Raw genomic sequence first — 20,170 nt, forward strand, 5'->3', positions numbered from 1 at the left:
TATCGCCGGGTTAATCTAGTTAAAATAGGTTTACCACCAGTTTTGTTTACCGCTTTTTGTATGATAATGTGGGAGATGGATAACAATGCCACTCGAATATTTTGTTTTTGCGCGCCTGTACAGCATATTGTTTGAGGGTACACGAAGCGAAAGTTTACATTACTGATAAATTTGCTGTCGTTTCAGTACAAAGACTATGACGTTGCCTTTTATTACTAATATAGGGAAATACAGCTGTTAGATCCAAAGCAGAACCCTGGTGTTACACGCTTGGTTGGTGGTGTGGCGCGTATTGTGTACAGACCACTTAGCGTAAATTAGCGATCTCCAAAGACATAACGTCTCATTAGCGATGAGGTGACGGAGCTTTTGTTTTCAACAGGTCATATCCTCCGGTGTGTTGTGCTATTCTCGCCACTACGTGGCTTGCACTAATGTGAAAACACTGGACTTGGATCGGATTCAGCCTTTACCTGTTGGTCTTGAATTATGTTTAACACGTTTCTTAATTATTAACATTTTTGTTACGATGGAACACTTTAATCGCCACTTGTTCAATGAACACACCATTTCCCGAATGAATAACAATTTCATACGTGGACTTAAATAATAAGAACAACAACATTAATAACACGTATGCGACATACAAATAACAAATCAGAAAATTACTTATCGATAAACAGATAACCACAGCGGAGAATAGATATTCAGTGATTCAAAAAAACTGTGATTAATATTCACAAGTATCAAAAGAAAACCTATATGAATAAATACAGAATGAGACAGACACTTAACATGAAGTTTTCTGGAAAGAATATCATCACAACATTAACAACTGGGTTTTGTGAGTACTAACGTATGATTAATTATTTAGACACTGATCTGAACTCTCTAAACTGTATGACAAGAAACACTATAGAGGTTGACGATCCTTCATTTCTGTTCAAAAATACGAAGGAAAGGCGAGAGAGCACTGTTGAATACCTTTAACCTTTGTACGAGCCTGGAAATTAAAACTGTAAGAGAAGTTTCTAGAGGCTGAAGACGAACCCATGAAGAAAGTTAAGGAAAAGGACAATAACTGCACACCACTACATTTGTCCTCATAGTCACGTGAAGCCGGTCTACCAAGCGGCAAAGCAAAGACTAGGCAGAAAGGAAAAGCTCTGCTTGGAAATTTCCGATAGAACTGCCACGCTGAGAGGCTGTGACCGATATATCAAACAATTCTCTGTTTCGTCTTCGACTACAGGAGACATGCTACGAGATAAAATGGCATCTCCGAAGATGTCTACCGTAGTCGGAGATATCGACCGCAGCCTTAAATGAAGTAAATATCGACTGTGAAAGTCTTCGTTGTATAATCTGCGTGGAAAGTTTCCCCGCCTTACTGAATAAGCTTCAATCGACCGAAATGTTTCCTAGCATCTTGAACGGTATTTTGCAGCCTGATTGTGAGGCTGTTTGTCATGGGAATGGAAGATACCGAAGACGAGAAGCAAATACTCATGATCGATAAAATGTGAGTCAGTAGGGGAATCAATTGCAAGTGTCGGCTAGTTCTCCAGTACTTTCAGAAACCGAGCACGTGGTCAGATGTGGCTAGTTAGTAAAATTAGTACATTGGCAAATGAATATTACACACTGCCGCAATCAAGACATCACTTAAATCGGCAAATGTTGGCTGGAAAGACCATTGACTGACCAGATACAGCTACGACGGACAAAATTAATAAAACTCTTGAACTTATTGATATGGATAAGAGTCATTCAAATGGAAGATGTCAGGCATATGCAAGATAATGAAATATTTGCTTTAGTTATTTCTACAGAAGGATTAGTTTTAACAGATTTTTTTAAAAAGGAAAGAAAAACGACACGTGAGACACCACAGTCATTTAAAATGGTTAAAATTATTTTGGACTTGGAACGACTTGCAGTGGGACGGAATAAATTTATTCTTCACATAGACAATATCTGAACCTACAAAGACATGCAACGGCATATTTTTAACCAGTGAAAAAAGAACTACGTAATTGTGAAAATTTTTGCTAAGGTTTACCGCATTAGGCGGTAGCAGAAGGAAACGAAGGAAAGTGGGAAACGAAAGATTAGTGACTATAAACAAGTAAATATGGACAAATAACGTGCTTCACAGCAAGCAAGATACTCAGTTCCCCAACGGGGCGAATGACTTTCCATTAAATGCAGCCAAATAGCGTTTGATGTTCAGATGTCGACAATATTCATAAAAGTGGTAAGTACGGTAGGAGTTTTTTGTGTATGATAATCCCAAGTAGGAAAAAAATTAAAAGTGTCGAAATGAATTAATTGATCCATGGGGATAAAATCAGTGAAGATGCAGCTACATCACACATTGCTAAATCATGTAGTGTAACGGAAAGGTCGTGACAATATAAAATTTGTGCCAACCGGACTTCTGCTGAAAACGCTACTGACTCTTGAATGGAGGTGTTTCCATATTATTATAGCCTACTGATTACGATGGAGGCTCGTATCAAGCTGGGTACCCGCGTTCGCGTCCCGCTCTGACACAAATGTCCACCTATCGCGACATTTTAATCTTAAGTAAGCTCTTTCAAACGTTAATAATTACGCTGACATGATAACACAGCACATTACTAAATTACGTGGCGGTCTCTGTGCTCTTCAGATGCATTATCTTTGGAGACCTTCACAGTTCTACTGAGACTTCGCAACAAACTGGACTACCTGAGCAGTTATCGTAACTGTGTAAAATCTAGAAGTAGGCTCTTTAACATCGCTTTTTGCGGAAATAATGTAACCTCCGTATTCTAATAGTTTACCCTTTCTGGCTACTAAAATATGTATGTCCAGCTCGATTTGCGATGGCCACCTCAAACCAGTCACGCTGACAGACTCGGCAACCGGGTTTACTCAGTTCCGTGACGTCAAATAAGATGCATTAATAAAACAGCTTTATTGACGCGCAAGTCAACGAAGCGACGTCAAATCGAAATGCTTCTATCGCGCTGCGCGCCACTCGACATAAAGAAGGAGCAATTTGTTTTGCTTTGGAGAACACGTTTCCATCACCCCACCAGGGTTAAGTATCATTTTGCTGCAAACGCACTCACGAAACCAAGTGTTCCGTTTAATTCAGCATCTGTCTCTGTTTTAGAGCATGGCAAAAGTCTTGAGCACGGTCAGTTACTTAAACAGACTGCAAACTTAGAAGAATATCGCACTGGCTGCATAGGCAGAACCTTTGTTTTTAACTTGTTTTTGAAAACAAAGAGTGAAACTGCACCTGGTCTGTGTGTAAACTTAAGAGTGCAAATGTGTAGAAGTGTGAAAAATGATTGCCATTTACCATTATATACAATAGTTCATTAACGAAACCTTAGAGAAAATGGGAAATTTTACAATTGGTGAGCAGGTCATGAAGACAAATAGCAGAGAGCCCTAGGCTCTGATGTCGGCACAGTAACGAAACGTGGTCGAGGGCTAGTTGACGCAGGAATGTGTGTAGAAGACAGGTTAAAGAAGTGAAATGTATCTACCGAAAATGAAACTGAAAACCCATAGGACATGTTAGTGAAACGCCATACTACTCGAAATATTGTGCGCTTCCAATATTTAGAAATCTAAAATCGCCAACTCCTATAGTACCTAGGATTCAGATAGAGGATTTCCATGACAAGGACTACAAACTTCTTATCCAATAATACACTCCTGTCTTGGTCGCTATATTCCTTTTATTATTGCTCCGGACTGCGTGTTTCGCTTTAACAACATCTTCAGATCAAATCTTACGGATACATAATATTTAGTCAGCGTTAAAACATCTTAGCCAGCAATAAAAGTCCGTTTGACAGTTTGATTTTTAATGTTAGCTAAGAAATTTACACTCTGTCTGCCGGCCACTGGTGGCCGAGCGGTTCTAGGCGCTGCAGTCTGGAACCACGTGACGTCTAAGGTCGCAGGTTCGAATCCTGCCTCGGGCATGGACGTGTGTGATGTCCTTAGGTTAGTTAGGTTTAAGTAGTTCTAAGTTCTAGGGGACTGATGACCTCAACTGTTAAGTCCCATAGTGCTCAGAGCCATTTGAACCATAAGCAAATAATATGGTCATCAGTACAAGACGCATACTGTCCAATATTAAAATAGGACAATCTACCATTAACCAAGTAATGAATTTAAATATTTTGGAAGCACAATAACTGAAGACTTGAGATGGCACCAGGACGTGAAAGCTCACCCATGCGAGACGCAAATTGAGGTAATAAATCGTTTAAACAAAGACGTTTTTCACCGAGCGAGGTGGCGCAGTGGTTAGCACACCGGACTCGCATTCGGGAGGACGACGGTTCAATCCCGCGTCCGGCCATCCTGATTTAGGTTTTCTGTGATTTCTCTAAATCACTACAGGCAAATGCCGGGATGGTTCCTTTGAAAGGGCACGGCCGACTTCCTTCCCCGTCCTTCCCTAACCCGATCACCTCGCTGTTTGGTCTCTTCCCCCCAAACAATCCAATCCAAAGACGTTTTTCGCTGTGGCGAGGTCATTTCATGACTTTTCAAACAATCTGCACCGAACGCGAAAATATTTTGTTTACACCAGCCTGTATAGGGAGAAATGATAATCACAGCAAAAGAAGAGAAATCAGAGACCACATGAAGTGATTTTAAATGTTTATTTATCCCGCGCAGTGTTGAAGATCGGAACGCCGGTGTAGACTGTTGTTACAAGTGGCCCGATGAATATTCTGACAGGCACCTACTTGTGAGCTGTTCGCAGATATTACAGACTCTAATGATGTTCCGAGCGGTTTGCAAATGAGCATTTTGATCTCTGTTCACGTATTTCAGTAACGAGTAAAAAGTTACCAGTTTTAATGAGTTAGGAAACAAGATAATAACATTAAGATTAAGGAAATTAACTAGAAATTTAACGTCTAATGAACTAAAGAAAACATTTTAAGCTGACTGTGATCACGATAGCGAGAACAGATTGGCCGTTGTGGAGACGTCACTACATCGGTTAAGCAGCTACAGATGTTAGCATCGATGATGCGCCAGCATGGCAGTTAATGATTAATAATGTCACTGGGCGAGACTGCAAAACTCAGTCGTATAAAATTATGGCTGTGTGAGTAGTCTGTGTAGAAAGTCTAATTACATATCCGATAACTTAGAGCTGGACAGATAAAATCTTAAACTGAAGAGTGACCCAGGAGTATTGGGGAAAAAGGACCAACACTAGTTGAGGAGCGCCGGAACAAAACCCGGTTTATCCACTTTTGCTGTATTCGCGTGTTTTAGCTGTACGGGGTGGAGGAGGGGGGGGGGGGGGGAGATGCGGGAGTATTAATACATGCTGCCACAAAATAATTTTCAGCGCAACGCGACATCAAGTGTTTTATGGCGTGTTTCTTCTTTTTATAGTTTGTTGTGGAGCCACTTAGAGATCATTATTTGTTACTTTCTGCATTCACAGCAAATGCGGATTTGTCGGTTTTTGTTCCGACGCTCCTCAGTTGTAATTCGTAAGAAGGAAGCTAATAGATAGCACACGTCTTCATAAAACGCAGGTCTTCATAAAGTACCGTTTAGTGTATGACGTCATTTAAGATATATTGGGAGGCAGAAAAATGGACAAGAAAGCTCATAAACCAAATAGCTGAACCTATAATTTGAACGCTTATTCTTATTTCAGAGGTGGTCTTTAGTATAATGTGAATCAGAATAAAAGTTGACCTATGGCTAGTTGTTTATAGGTCACCTACCATGGTGACACTGACCTTCGTCACATCTTGTATTCTCTTCACCGTTCTCAGATCGCCCCGACACGTCAGGTAACAGTCGCCAGTTCCTTGCAGCCAGTAATGTAATAATTCTGTTAAGATTCCGTTGTTCGTCTGTACAGCGTGTTTATTTTACGCGGTTGAGTGCCTTTCACTATTTGCAAAAGTGCGCACTAAAGTGATAAGACCATTATTCGCAAACGTGAACAGGCAACATCGCTCCCGCCCTTCATAAAACACATGTCTTCATAAAGTACCGTTCAGTGTAGGACGTCATTTAAGAGATATTGGGAGGCAGGTCACTTTATTAATTTGGAGCCGTATTGACCATGCCTGTTTCAAACATATGAAAATGTTTTCAAATACCGCTGCAACTCACAAAATTCGTTGACTACTAAATTATTTATTTAGTGACATTCGTCATCAGGCTATAGCGGCATTACAAAAACATTTAACGTACGTATATACAAATATTAAAATTTCTTTGCATCACAGCGGCCAAGTTTCATGTAAGGAAACTTTAATATTTGTATACACTTGGGCTAAATATTTTTGGAATGACACTGTAGCCTCGAAAGGTGTGACTAAATAAATAAGTTAGTAGTCTGCCAATTTTGTGACGTAGCGGTATCTGGAAACCTTTCCATATCACTTCTTTATTTTAATCGAGTTCTTTGCTAACCGGCGGAAATTCACTACAGTCTTCCCTAGGATTTTGTTATCCTCAAAGCTACAGGTACAGGGGTGGTAAATAATGCATACTTAAGGGAGCAAAATGTATTTCCTTCCCTCGCGAAATTACTGCATGGAAAGAAAAAGTGAAAGATTTTGAATTATGGCAACGATGATATCTGTTCATCTCATTGTTAGTATTATGAGACGAAGTACTGACGGAATGAATGAGTGTGTGGTTCCATGCAACTTATCACACGGGATCAGCAAGAAAAAGACTGACTTGTAGTTCAGGACAGGAGCGGATTTGGAACCCCTGCCCGACCCATGACCGTTGCCCATCGAAGCGGCAGTAACACAAGGCTCTTTGGGCGCGCTTTCTCCCCACCACGGCGGCAGCCCTAGCGTCAGCATCGCCAAGCTGGAGCGGCAGCTGCTGCCGACGCCAGCGCTCCTAGCGGCGCCCGACGGACCCTCCGCCGCACTCGATGTTTATCGCCACAACGTAAAGAGCTCAGTCGGTGAGCAGTGTGTGTGGTGGGCGGACGTAAGAGAGGTCGAAGTTTGGCAGTGCTTGCGAGATCTGTGTAGCGACAGAGTTCCTAGGTGAGCTGTCGTGTGTTGTTAGCAGTCTTCTGGCTGGAGAAGAGGCTTTTCCGACGCAGGTCTGTCAGCACACAGGTTAGTACGGCGCCTTGGTTGTTGGAGCGAGCGAAACTTTTTATTCCGATTTCCTCTGTTGATAAATTCCAGATGATTTCTCGCCAAACCCTGTGTACAGATTCCACCTGCAAACGTTCGTGTCACTTCATTCGATTAGTTCCCAAAGTTTCTGCGTTTGAGGTAGTTTGTGACCCTCAGATCAGCAACACACCTCTTAGTTACTAAACGTAAGGGGGAGGTGACCCTGTGCTTAATCAAATCGCGTTAGATACGGAGACGGCAGCGATTGATTTACGTGCGTTTGCAGCAATTCCGATACAGTCGCGAGTGCGCATGTGCCACTTCGCAACGGCTGGTTCACCTGTTCTCTGCGCGCTCCATTTGAACTTTGTTTCGTGTTCTTGGCATTAGCTCATGGTCGCGCACTGTGAAAATAAAACTGCTGAACGTTGTTACTGCTGTCCCGTTACATCAGCCACGCACGCATTATAAGTGTTTAAGTGGATTGTTACAGCATGGTTCATAGGAAACTGTGAGGGTATGTTTGCGTAGTAGATGAAACATTAACCGCTGAAAATGTTTTGTAAACATGGTGGGTAACTGACATTCGAAATATTTCCTCGGAAATAATGTTTCATAAATCAGTTTGCGTTGTGTGGCATTTTGCATACATCATTTAATTGGAATCTTTGGAATAAGCAGAGATGCGTGAAAAGTAATATTAGTATTTTGTGTCAATATCATGAACGCTTATAGTAGTGAGCGCCATAATGCTGAAACGATAGACGTCAAACATATGACGTATTAGAGACGAACAGACCCGTAAACATTGCACCTTTCCGTGTTGCAGCCAGTGTTATCTATGCGTGGTGTAGCCTCCAAACGTATCAGCGTATTTGAGGTGACCATAGAAATTCTTATTGTGCTTATTTTCCACGTGTAAATACTAATTTTGTTACACATCAAAAGCTATTGCTACACTAAAATTATGCGTTATACCATAATTCCGACTTATCCCAAAGTTAAAATCGGGATTTGGAAGAAAAGCTTAGGTAATAGAGAAGAAAACTAAAATGTAAGAGCAGATATCACGGAGACCCTCAAGAAAAAGGACGTAGTAAGCGGAGATAAATATTTTCTATGTTTAATACCTCTATTGTGTTCAGTAGTTCAGATGTGGCGTAATTTTACAGCCAAAGAAGTATAAACATGTTCATTGTTAAAGTGTATATTACTTTTAGATATTTAATGTTGTATTTTCGCGGTACACTATCATTCAAACGTAGTTTACACGACTTTCCCGTGTAAAGTATGCCAGATAATGAAGTTATGTCAAAAGCAGTCACATGGTAAGTTTATCACAACTGTTGCTGGTGTACAGAGAAACTTGTCGGGAAAAGTTGTGTACTAGACCCTATCTTGCATTTTTCGTATTTGTGAAATATATCTACTTTTTACTGAAGTACATGCCACAAAATATCTAGTGTAGTGTTTATGAATGTAGCTTGCAATCTTCTTTTCCTATGAAGAAAAAATTTCGCGGAGGTAAACATGTCTAAGCTACACGCTAGTCTGTTGCCGTATCATTTATTTGGCATTAAAATTCTGTCGTTTCGCACTTCCATCATAAGAGGCGTACGGTGGAGATAAACCTTTGAGCACAACATATTTTACTCTATCGAGCTTCATGGGCTAAAATCTGTTCTACAGATCACGCACTGAGAATTGTAACGTACAGTGGGAAGCTCGAATGCGTGTCTCCAGTGTTACCTTCATTAATTAAAATTTAAAGCATTATGGTATATGGTCTAGCTACGTACTTATCTTTCGAAGTCAATGTTTATACGTATTCTGCGTATCACCACTACCTCTATCTTTAAATGTCGTGCTTTTAGCAGTATTGCTGCTGCATGTTACAGAATTTAGAATAATTAGATATATGTATTTTAATACAGCCAACGGCTGGTTTACTTCGTTGCTTAAGCAGCGTTCTGCTGATGTAATTAGACGAAACGTGTGTCGCAGACGTGTGCGGCGCTACATTTGTTGATGTTGTTACAGGTGGCAGCCGCACCAGCTGGAAGGAGGGGGCGGAGAAAGGTAGCAGAGAGCCGATCGCAGGAGCCTGGTTTTAAGACAGCGGGAACCGGTTTGACGGCTGCCCAATCATCGCGCGCTGCACTGGAAGCACACACAACCGGCCGCCGCGACAGATGACTTATAACGGCGAAGGATGCACCAGCGGCGACTCCGCAAGTGGGTCAGTTAGCAGAAGCGAATAGCCGAGAGGAGAAGCGGGATAAAGTGGACCTGTCCCGGTTAGTGGAATAGCTGCGCGCGCGCGCCGGCGGCGAACAGCGAAGCAAAGGCGGTCGCGGAGAGAGCCTTGGAGGCGTGCCGCTGGTTGCCCATTCGCCGAGGTCGGCTTGTTATTGTGTCGTGTTAAGTGCGTGGCAGCGCCGGCGGGAGGTGCCAAGTGTTTACCTTCGCCGGCCACGTAACTCTCGGCGTAGTTGGCAGGAGCTGTGTCGGAGTGGACAGCGGTGTACTGAGGTGTTTGTCGGGTGGTGTTCCGGTGTAGCTGACGATGTGATGCGGTGAACGGGCGTCCGCGGAAAGTGTTCGTGGTTATGTCGCCGGGCGTACAGAGATAAGTGCCATGTGCGGCGGTGCTGCCGGATAACTTCCGTGGTGCGTATCGCCAGCGCAGGCGGTGTCAAGGAATATGGGGGCCAACATGGGCAAGAACTCATCCCTTTTGGACGCCCTGCCCTCGACGCAGGGCACATTGCACGTCGTAATGCTGGGACTGGACAGCGCGGGCAAGACGACGGCGTTGTACCGGTTAAAGTTCGACCAGTACCTGAACACGGTGCCGACGATCGGCTTCAACTGCGAGAAGGTGAAGGGCACGACGGGCCGCGCCAAGGGCGTCAGCTTCCTCGTGTGGGACGTGGGCGGCCAGGAGAAGCTGCGCCCGCTCTGGCGCAGCTACACGCGCTGCACCGACGGCATCGTCTTCGTGCTCGACTCTGTCGACGTCGAGCGCCTCGAGGAGGCGAAGATGGAGCTGGCGCGCACGGCCAAGGCGCCCGATAACGCCGGCGTGCCCGTGCTAGTGCTGGCCAACAAGCAGGATCTGCCGGGCGCGCGAGAACCGCGCGAGATCGAGAAGCTGCTCGGACTGCACGAGCTGGCCGCGTCCACGTCGTGGCACGTGCAGCCCGCGTGCGCCATCACCGGCGAGGGCCTGCACGAGGGCATGGAGGCGCTCTACGAGATGATCCTCAAGCGCCGCAAGCTCGCCAAGCAGGCAAAGACGCGCAAGAGATAGGAAGACTGCCGTGCCGACCGCCATACACGTGTCCTCCCCCCGTGCCCACCCCTCCCCGTCCCTGTTTGCTAGCGTTATTACTGTCCTTCGCACTTGTTATCCCGTTCCTCCTTCGTGAGACGCTTAGTAAACGGTTGCCACCCCCACGCTGAAAGATGCGCGTAATACATTGTATAGTCAACAATGGTCACAACTCCCTCACTTAAACTGTCATGAGTAGTCCATCTCATATACACGTATTAATACTTGCGAGAATTTGAGCCACTTGCTTGTACTGCCCCAACACACTGTTTACAAGTTGAGTAATAAACAAGTACATAGATAAAAATCAGAAACACACTAATAAGCTTGTGCCTGAACTCACTGTGCTTCAATCTATTTATTAGTTTCAAATTTCTGCCTCAGTTTCTTTTTGCTGTCTTGAGTGTGATGTTTATTAGCATTACAGTTGAGCCTAAACAAAATCGGCTCATATGTTCCTAGGAAAACAGCTGCAAATTATTCATATTTTGTGTTCATTACATCAGTGCAATAAATTGATCTGTATAAATTTGCAAACGAAACAGTTTCAAGACAGTAATTGCCACAATGCTTTATACGACTTTGTGTGTGTATCTCTAAATCATTGTGGAGGCATGTATAACTGGAATCTCTTAGTGCAGTCTGAATGTCTCAACATTTTGCACTGCTTCATTTCTGGAACCGATTCATAGTTCAGTACCAAACAGCTTGCTCAAACTTATCCCATATGTCAGTGTGAAGTGGCTAAGAACTTTTGTCCAGTTTGTGTTCAAATAAGCTGGTCACAATTGTATATTTCTATGCATCATTTTGTATTTGTGTGGCAGTGTCCTTATTTGCAGGTAGAGGGCTGTAATACAGATGAGTCACTTGGCAGTTAAAACTTATCTAGTGTCACTGGTAAATCAGGAAAAAGCAGCATGTAGTGTTGTGTAAATACAAAAGTGCTGAGAAGGGAGTTAATGTGTTCTTGCAAATAATTCAGCTGATATTTCAATGTTGGGAGCAACATGCAATTTTAAGTGAAGCAGTGGCTCAAAAAAACAGTAATCAGGATATCTCTTAGTCAGTACCCTTGTACATAGTCTATAAATTCAGTGGGAGTGGCAGCCAAATTGTGAGAAAAGTACTGAAATTTGTATTTATGGTATGCATGTTGCATAGTGGAAAACAAGTTTTCGTTATCAGCTCACTGCTTGGCAGTACAAAATGAGCAATAGAGCTATACATATAAATAGATAATTATTGATAATATACTGTGTTAAATGAGTACATAATTTGTTCCTATTTTCTGGAATTTGTTGCTTACCAACAGGAAGCAACTGTGTCCTCTGTTACTAGGGTTGCCAAGTTTTCATTTGCCAATTAATTTTTCCCAAGTAGAATATGGTCTATAAATTGGTGTTCCCTAATTGATTTCAAAATTACCTGTTTTCAGGAGAGATACTTCTAGAGATGCAAAATTTGATACTTAAAATGCAGTTGAAATGTGGCTGAAAGAGGTGACAATAGATAAGCACAAATGAAATTTAATTTCAATAAAAGAATGTTTAGTCATGCAGCAGAATTTACATTGTGCCTTTAGGGAGAGATCTATTCTCAGAAGTAACAAATTTTATATTTCAGCTAATCAAAATACAAAAGTCATCATTGTAGAAATTGAGCTGCTTTAGAAATAATTCATACTAAACTCTCAATTCTTATGGCAACTCTGTTGTAAAAGACTTAACTTTTAAATGTAACTTCTAATTATAATTTCTGAACTGGTTTCCATATCTGTAAATGATGAATGTTTTGTGTTTCAGTACAGAAATACTCAAATATGTCGAGAGTGTGTTGTTGTGTATATCGGTGTTATATTATTATTGAATGAATGTGTGTGTGTGGATGGTGTTAATGATTATTCTCATAGCTACTGAAACCAAAGGTGCTTTCATTCAAACTATACTTTTGTGTAAATGCAGGACATTATTCACATGTTTGCTTAAGTACATACAAAATTTTATAAACCTGTCTTTTTTGCTTACCACTCAGGTATTAAAAATCAACAGTACACAATTCTGAAATTGTTCAATATTTCTCATTGGGTGCATTTTATATGGACTGTTTTTGTTGTATAAATCATCAGAAGGTATCAATGAGTGCCTGTGTTTGGGAAGTGTCTAAGTTTATACATGGTGAAATGTCATGAAAGGGAAAATTGTACATAAGCATAAGCGCACTGCTTTCAATTGTATTATGCTTATGTACTGTTTAGATGGATCACATTCTCTGAAAAATGATTTTTCCATGAAGAGTGGGAATCTTAAATATAAGAATTTCCTTTGTATATTTGCAATACTTGGGCAACATAAAATAGGCATCAGATGTACTGGGCCAAATGCTTGGTAGTGTGTACATATCAAAACTTCAGAACTGTATAGTTTTTGCATTACTTAGTTTACAGAATTTTCAACTTTCCAATGATGTGATTCATTTAAATATTTTTTCCTTGTGATTTGCTCACAATTATGCGGAGAAAAGAACTGCATTCTAAAAGGATCAGCTTTTATAATGGAAGCAAAATGTTTTGTAAAAAGGTGATTTTTTATTTACTAAAAAGCCAAAGAAATATATTTATAATTTTGCTGTAAAATGGTGCGTGATGATGAATGTGCAATTTTTTAAACTGTAAAGTCATAGACTTAGCTTGTTTCATTAAATGTTATATTTTTCCTGAATGTTTTATTTCTTTCCTCCTAGTAACTGGTAAAATTAAAATAGATGATTTTTGATTGAAGATGGCTGATTGGTAGTTAGATTGAGGCACAGAATCTTTAACATGTGAAACACTTTGACTCAAATTAGGTTTCTGTTGCATCTGAAATGTGAGAAATGCTAAAATCAGTCATGTCAGGTTGTGGGGTAATATCTCTGTAGTGATGTCTTGCTTTGCAGAAATGAGTTCTGAAGCTGCAGTGTGTTTAATGAATGGTGGTTGTAATATGAAAAATATTTCATGCACCGAAATATTTTACATGTTGTGAACACTGACTTTATGTGCAAGTCAAAAGTTCTGACCATACACTGTGTGTGGTAGACTTCCATGTGATACATCGGTCTTTCTTTGAAAGTATGTGCACTGCATAAAAACTTGTGAGACTGTAGTTAAAAATGTCTTTCAACCAAAAAACCATTAAAACAATTAACACCGTTAGCTGTTCCTTCTGTGTATCTGCGACAGTTAAAGTAAATATGAAGCTGTCGTACGTTGTATGAAGTAATTTACTGCAGAAGTTATATTCCAGACAACCACTGTAATGCTGATAAACAAGTAATTGCATTAAAATTTCAGTATGTTGAAATTTTATACTACTAAATGACAAAGGTGAGGACTAAACTGCTATCCTGGAATGAACCAACGAAATTCACAAATTGAGGTAGCTGGTGCAGATAATTTGTAAACAATTATTACAAAATAACTTCTTGCTTCTAATAGAGAAAAGCCAGTTTGGTTTCCTCTTGTGGTTCACTTTTAAATAAATGTTAAGTGGGCATCCATGCCTACAAATTGGCGGGTAATATAATTTGAAAACGTCAAAGGTCACTGAGTGGAAAATAATGGTTTCACTGGTTTTGCTCAGTGGTTATGGATTAAATCAAATACAGCATCAAGTTTCTTCATGCCACTGGTCTCAAAGTACTGTCACATTGAAATTGCAGTCAATATTTTCAATGATGTACTAATAGATTTAAATGTTACGCATGAAGGTGGGAGAAAGTAATGCATATTACTATAATGCATATTACTATAAATAAAGCACAGAAAAATGGCTGGTTGGTACTTTTGTGTGGTGCATTTTTTACACATTCACACAATTGTGAGAAATGTTATTTAAGACATTATGAATCCAAACAATATTAGAAATGTACAGAACAAAATTTTTGCAAGCAATACCAATGCACTTTCCATGTGACACGTAGGTGGTACTTCATACACGCCACAAAAATAGAACACAAGTTTCATTAATTGTTAACTTCTATTAACATACATTCTAAGTAGGTGCTGATCTATAGTGTTCATAGCCTGAAGATACGTTACTAAAAATATGTAAAAAGGGTCGTAAACCTGAAAATATGAATGACATTTGTTGTGAAAAGTTGCATTTGCTGCTAAGATTTAAATTTTTTAATTTTACTGAAAATTTTTAAACAAATATGCAGACTTCTATAGGAAATCATTCGAAGAGTATTTTATTTCGAAATATTAAAAAATTAAGTACATGGCTGTCACACCAGTTTCAATATGTGGGCATAAAGCACCTCCATAATGCCGCCGCCCCCCCCCTCCCCCCTGTTGCTATTGCGGGTGTTAATGGTGTAACACCAGCCATACGTTGTATTGGAAGGTTTATCCTGTTCGTAATTAATCTGATTTCTGGAGTGGCTTTTTTTTTTTCTTTTTTCCATTCCTAATGAGATGTCGCTGCCAACCTCAGTTCCTGACCAAAATCAACTGTCTATCATGTAGTTCCTAGTTAACATACACATTTTCAGCGTTTTGCATATTAGCTTCGCTGGTAATTTTATTAAGCAGCACCTCATTTGGAATCATGTGCGACATGCCAAGACAATTTAGCGCCGACCATATTTTCTGTCTTTTCGAAAGCGTACACACATGTTCTCTCTCTCTCTCTCTCTCTCTCTCTCTCTCTCTCTCTCTCTCTATGCCCGCCTGTGTTGGTGTTATTGAACTATTTATTTTCATTGTACCATGATATAACCCTGTATCATAAAGCGATCCCTGGACAAATAAATAAAAAGCTTAGCTCTTACCACGATTCCAACTTTGGACCTGTAAGTCAGAAGCCGGCAACGCTAATCCATTTTCTTTTCTTTCCCTCCTCTGTTTACTTCCTTTTTTTTTTTTTTTTTTCTTCAGTAGTTCTGTACGGAAGTTGCATGACATTTCAGATTCCATCCATGAAAACTTACAGACGGCAGCCAGTCCCCTGACCGAACACGAAATGTGGATGTCTCCATATAGCGTGGAGACGATGTCATCTATTTCTTCCGATTCAGCAAAATCCCGAAATACATTTTCAAGTTCTCCTTCCGCACTACTACCATGAGCCAAGTGTGTTTGCACTCTATAGATACCATCCATCATCCCCTTATTCTTTTCAATGACGTCTTAATCGCTGTCCTGATACGCTCACCAACTGATCGTCAGTTAATTTTTCTTTTCCCTTATTCATTTTTTGCTATTTATAAGTCCCGGTATTGATTACCTAGACGCCTTTCGAATCTGCTCGTATCACAGACAAGTTCGGAAGATTTAACAAAACTAGAGGTAGAGTGTTTCTTGAAGGTTTGTTAGTTGCTTGAATAAACACAGCTGCAAAGTGAACATAGCTTCTACAAAATAAATGCGAAGGGACGCATTAGTGTTTTGAAGGATACAAACTCAACGGGCATTTCAAAGACAACAAAATTAATATTTTTCTAAGAACATTTTTAAAAAATCCATTGTATCCGGTAGGAAAGACCAATGCTTTGATAAGCATTCTCTCCTCAAATAGCCGGCCAGGATGGCAGAGTGGTTCTAGGCGCTACAGTCTGGAACCGCGCAACCGCTACGGTCGCAGATTCGACTCTTACCTCGGGCATGGATGTCTGTGATGTCCTTAAGTTAGTTAGGTTTAAGTAGTTCAAAGTTCTAGGGGACTGATGACCTCAGATGTTAAGTCCCATAATGCTCAGAGCCATTTGAACCATTCTTTCCTCCTGAAATAGTCAACTACAAGCGATGCATTGACGAAGTTTAAGACATTTGTAATTTTATACAATCGTAATTTAGAGCAAACACAATACGAACAGCACGATTTCCAGAGCACTTTCTGTTCTCGCGACGGAGCATTCGAATTACAAGCCAGCTTTGCACTTAACAAATAATGCAGAGCTTTTAATTTGTAAATCTTAGTTACAGTTGACGGCTGGGTGCAGGATAGCAAAAGGTAAGAACAATAAATAGCATTCTCAAACCAGTTGCAGATTACATAATAACACTGAAATAAAACTCGAAATGTCGAAATTATTTGGTGATGAGGGCACTGATAGGTGAAAAAACAATCAGGGGCGTGAAAATGTTGAATTTTATAAATGGGGCTTCCGAGTATAATACCTCTGGAAGTATTGGCTGGTTCTGTTTGTATACCGAACAACAATGTGAAATGATCCAGAGACGCCAAGAAGTCCTCCGTATGATGATATTAAACTATGGTGCGAATCATATACATTATTCTTTTAAATTCCTAGGTCCAGCTCTCATTTGTAATTACGTGTTGCGAATTGAAAATTCTGTAATATTTTATATAGTGCGAGATGGGCGTGTAATTGGAATACTTGGTCGTGTCAATGATAGTGTGTGCGTGTGAGTGTCAACGTTCAGTTCTGCTTAATTTTTGTAAGTATGGCATAAAAAGGAACGTTTGTGTTCAACGTCCCTTCTACATCAGGATCATTAGAGACGAAGCCGTACCGTAGTTCTTACTCATGCGCTACTAATACGTTCCAAAACGCCGTGTATAAAAACGGGATTGAGCCGGGGTCATACTTCGGGTTCTATTGGTGACAGAGAGGTGAGACCCTAGTGCTAGGGGACATTTATATACCCAACAGAAGGATCGCTTTAATGTAACTATCCTGTAGTATACGGTCAAAGTTTGAATATTACAAACCTCCTCCAGCTTCTGCAAACGGGGAAAATCGGTTGTTTTATCTTCCGCGATCTGTGACATAAGGGGCTCCTAAACGGCATAGGGAGGCGCCATTTAGTTCATGGTGGTTCCTCATAACACCTCAAAAAAGCGTTTTTCGCCTTCAGCAGTGGATATCTGATCGCAGGAAATGTCAGCGATATATGCTCTAGGCGTTTATCTAGAAGTTATATCTTCCCGTTTTCAAAACAAGTTATATATTATAAAGAAACACCCAAACAATGCTATTTTGTCTAAAACTGACATGGTGAGAACGTGGCTGTGTACAATTAATGTAGGTTAATTCTTACAGAGAAGAAAACAGCAACCAGCCACTGTTTATTTAGGTAAATAGCGCCGTTACCGGTTTCCAACTGGCAAGTTCATCATTAGACAGCTGTTCACATGATTTTCAAGATGCACTTTACGTTATCGTCCGTTATCGATTTTTATTATTCCACTGTGGCGAAGTATTTTTGGTGTGTTGTTGCCGTCGAAAATTCCGCGCGATTTTGTTGCTCAGTTGCAGGCTTGTATTTTTCGCATATTTCTAAATATTACCAGCACTTACGTAACTTGAACAGCAGCATATTGTGCAAAGCACCACACACACACACACACACACACCAAAAAGAATTTGCCACATGTGAAGTTATCTCAGAGATTACAGATTTACAGTTTGTAAAAGCAGTATTAATAGTGGCTGGTTGCTGTTTTCTTCTATGTAAGAATTAACCCAAACAATGGTTTCTTGGTGCCAAAACTGAGCCGCTGGTTCCAGCACTGCTACGCACAGCGATTGGCTGCAATTTTTACATGTTTCTAAGATCCCAATCTCGAGCAACCTTGAAAATCTTCTTAATATTTTTATCTGTTTCCGATATACAGAGGTTAGAAGCTACACTACTTGTGCACGTAAAATACACACATAAAATCCGGTATGAATTGGAAACGTATTTTATAACGTAGCACAGAGAGGTATGCTGTCAAGTGTCTGCATTACCATCAGAGGGAAGAATCTAGGAATCCCACGTAGTTGTACGGAACCCCATACAAAATTTTTGTGCACGTAAAATCCTGTTTGAAGTGTAAGATTAGTTTTTCTTTAATGCAACTTCATATAAGTAAATTATCAAAATTTTACTGATCCACGAAGTTCTTCTCATATGAAAGACATGCCCTGGTGTAGCGGGGTAAAGACGGGAACCAGCGGTAAATTCTCCATTCAGAGCACAAAAAAGACGAATATGATCCTTACTGAAAGACTCTGACTGAGAAGTGGTTTACCAACTGCCTGATTAATGTCTTCCACAGCAACTTCAAAAATTTTCCCAAAAATTTTGGCTTGGATATATATTCACACTCCTTTGTACTGAGAGACAAGACGGCAGTGGCAGTAGGAAAGATACGGAAAAGTAATAAATACTGGTAGAAAGTAGATAGTGGTTGTGGTATACACAAAGCGAAAGAGACAATGGCATTGTAGGAAAAAGATAGGGATACAGTGGCAGTGAAACATAGTTGACAGTGACAGAACAGTGCTAGGAAACGAGCGAAAGGAACTGTACCAGTGAGAGGAATAAAGAGAATGAGAAAATGGAACTGGGCCAAAGCCAGTGATAATAAGAGACAGTGTGACAATCACAACGAGGAAGAGAGAGATAGTGACAATGAGAGAAGATGGTAATAATAGGACAGAACGAAGGAGGCTGTGGTTGTGAGACAGGAGGCAGAGAGGCAGAAAGAGATTATGCCAATGAGCTGGGCCGAAACAGTGAGTGAAGAAAATGGGTAAGTGGATGTGCGGTGGGAGGGGGGAGGGGGTGTATGAGCGAATTATAGCGGTGGACTAGTGGGTGTGAGCGATTTGGAATTAGAGGAGCTTGTGGGAGTGACAGGTGGGTTGCATGTTAAAAAGAGAATTCCAGATATGTCGGAAAAATTTTTGAAGGTGATGAAGAACGCATAATGCGGCGGATGGTAAGTCTTTTAAACAGCAGCATATTCGCCATTTTGAGCTCCGACAGGAGTATCTTTCCGGTGGTACAAACGTAAACAGAACTACATCACGTTAGTGTGGTAGCTTCATCTGTCAGGTTGCGGCCATAGCAAGGAGGTTATTTTAAACTAGTAAGCGGTCACAGTGCAGTCGAGCTTATCACCCAGACTTACAGATATCGGACGACAAAGGGTGAAATTCGAATCAGTTTGTTTTCATCGGTTGAATCGGCCGATATTCTCGCGCACAAAATATGGACTGTGAGAAACGGATAAATTTAGTCCGAGGAAGGAGTTTGTTGTGTCCGGGGATCTAAAACATCGCAATCGGGATATAATTCGAAATCTATAGACTCAAGTCGCAGCTTTATTGGAAGCCACAAGTAGACAAAATATGTATCGGAAATTTTACGCGTAAATCTTACCCTCAAAGAACAATTTGTGCTAGTGGGAAGTACGGCGTATCTTATGCTTAAAGTTACTGTTGACTTTTTAGGTTGTAGTCGAAGGATGTTAACTTTATGCAAATAATTACTACTGTTAATTGGTGTTTTTACTCCAGTTAGGTGGTGATTCTGTTCTATGACGAGGTTTGGCAAATGGGGTATGCGTGCATTTCCAATTATCAGTGCTTTAGACTTTCAGAGTTTCTTATTTTAATATTTATGTGCACAAGTACACTACATGTTAACTGTCATATATCTATTTTCTTGAATTTATTTGAAGGTGTACAGAATGTTTCAATCCTTCTTTTCACTGTCACCACGAATCCTCTCGATAAATTATTTCCTATCCTTAAAGACTGGTTAATTTGAAATAAAATGTTTAATTAAGTTCTTATAACTGTCTTTTGCCTTTGCCTTGAACCGAAAAGAGCGACTTTATGCGATCCACGGCCAACACATCTATGCAAAACTTGTTTGGATTTTCGCTGTGGATTCCATTTCGCCCCCAAT

General features: G+C 40.6%; 1 protein-coding gene across 1 annotated transcript; it reads left to right on the plus strand.

Annotated features, from left to right (window-relative positions):
* The first annotated feature begins 6,870 nt into the window (after positions 1-6,870).
* Positions 6,871-13,199, plus strand: LOC126353861 (ADP-ribosylation factor-like protein 4C). Its single transcript, XM_050003027.1, has 2 exons — positions 6,871-7,142; positions 9,186-13,199. The coding sequence occupies exon 2, from the start codon at positions 9,850-9,852 to the stop codon at positions 10,456-10,458; it is 609 nt and encodes a 202-aa protein (XP_049858984.1). The 5' UTR covers positions 6,871-7,142; positions 9,186-9,849; the 3' UTR covers positions 10,459-13,199.
* The last annotated feature ends 6,971 nt before the right edge of the window (positions 13,200-20,170 follow it).

Source organism: Schistocerca gregaria, chromosome 3 (assembly GCF_023897955.1).
Source record: "Schistocerca gregaria isolate iqSchGreg1 chromosome 3, iqSchGreg1.2, whole genome shotgun sequence".
NCBI classification, from domain to species: domain Eukaryota; kingdom Metazoa; phylum Arthropoda; class Insecta; order Orthoptera; family Acrididae; genus Schistocerca; species Schistocerca gregaria.

Coding starts and splice junctions, on each gene's coding strand:
- LOC126353861 (XM_050003027.1), top strand. CDS start 9,850: ATGGGGGCCAACATGGGCAAGAACTCATCCCTTTTGGACGCCCTGCCC.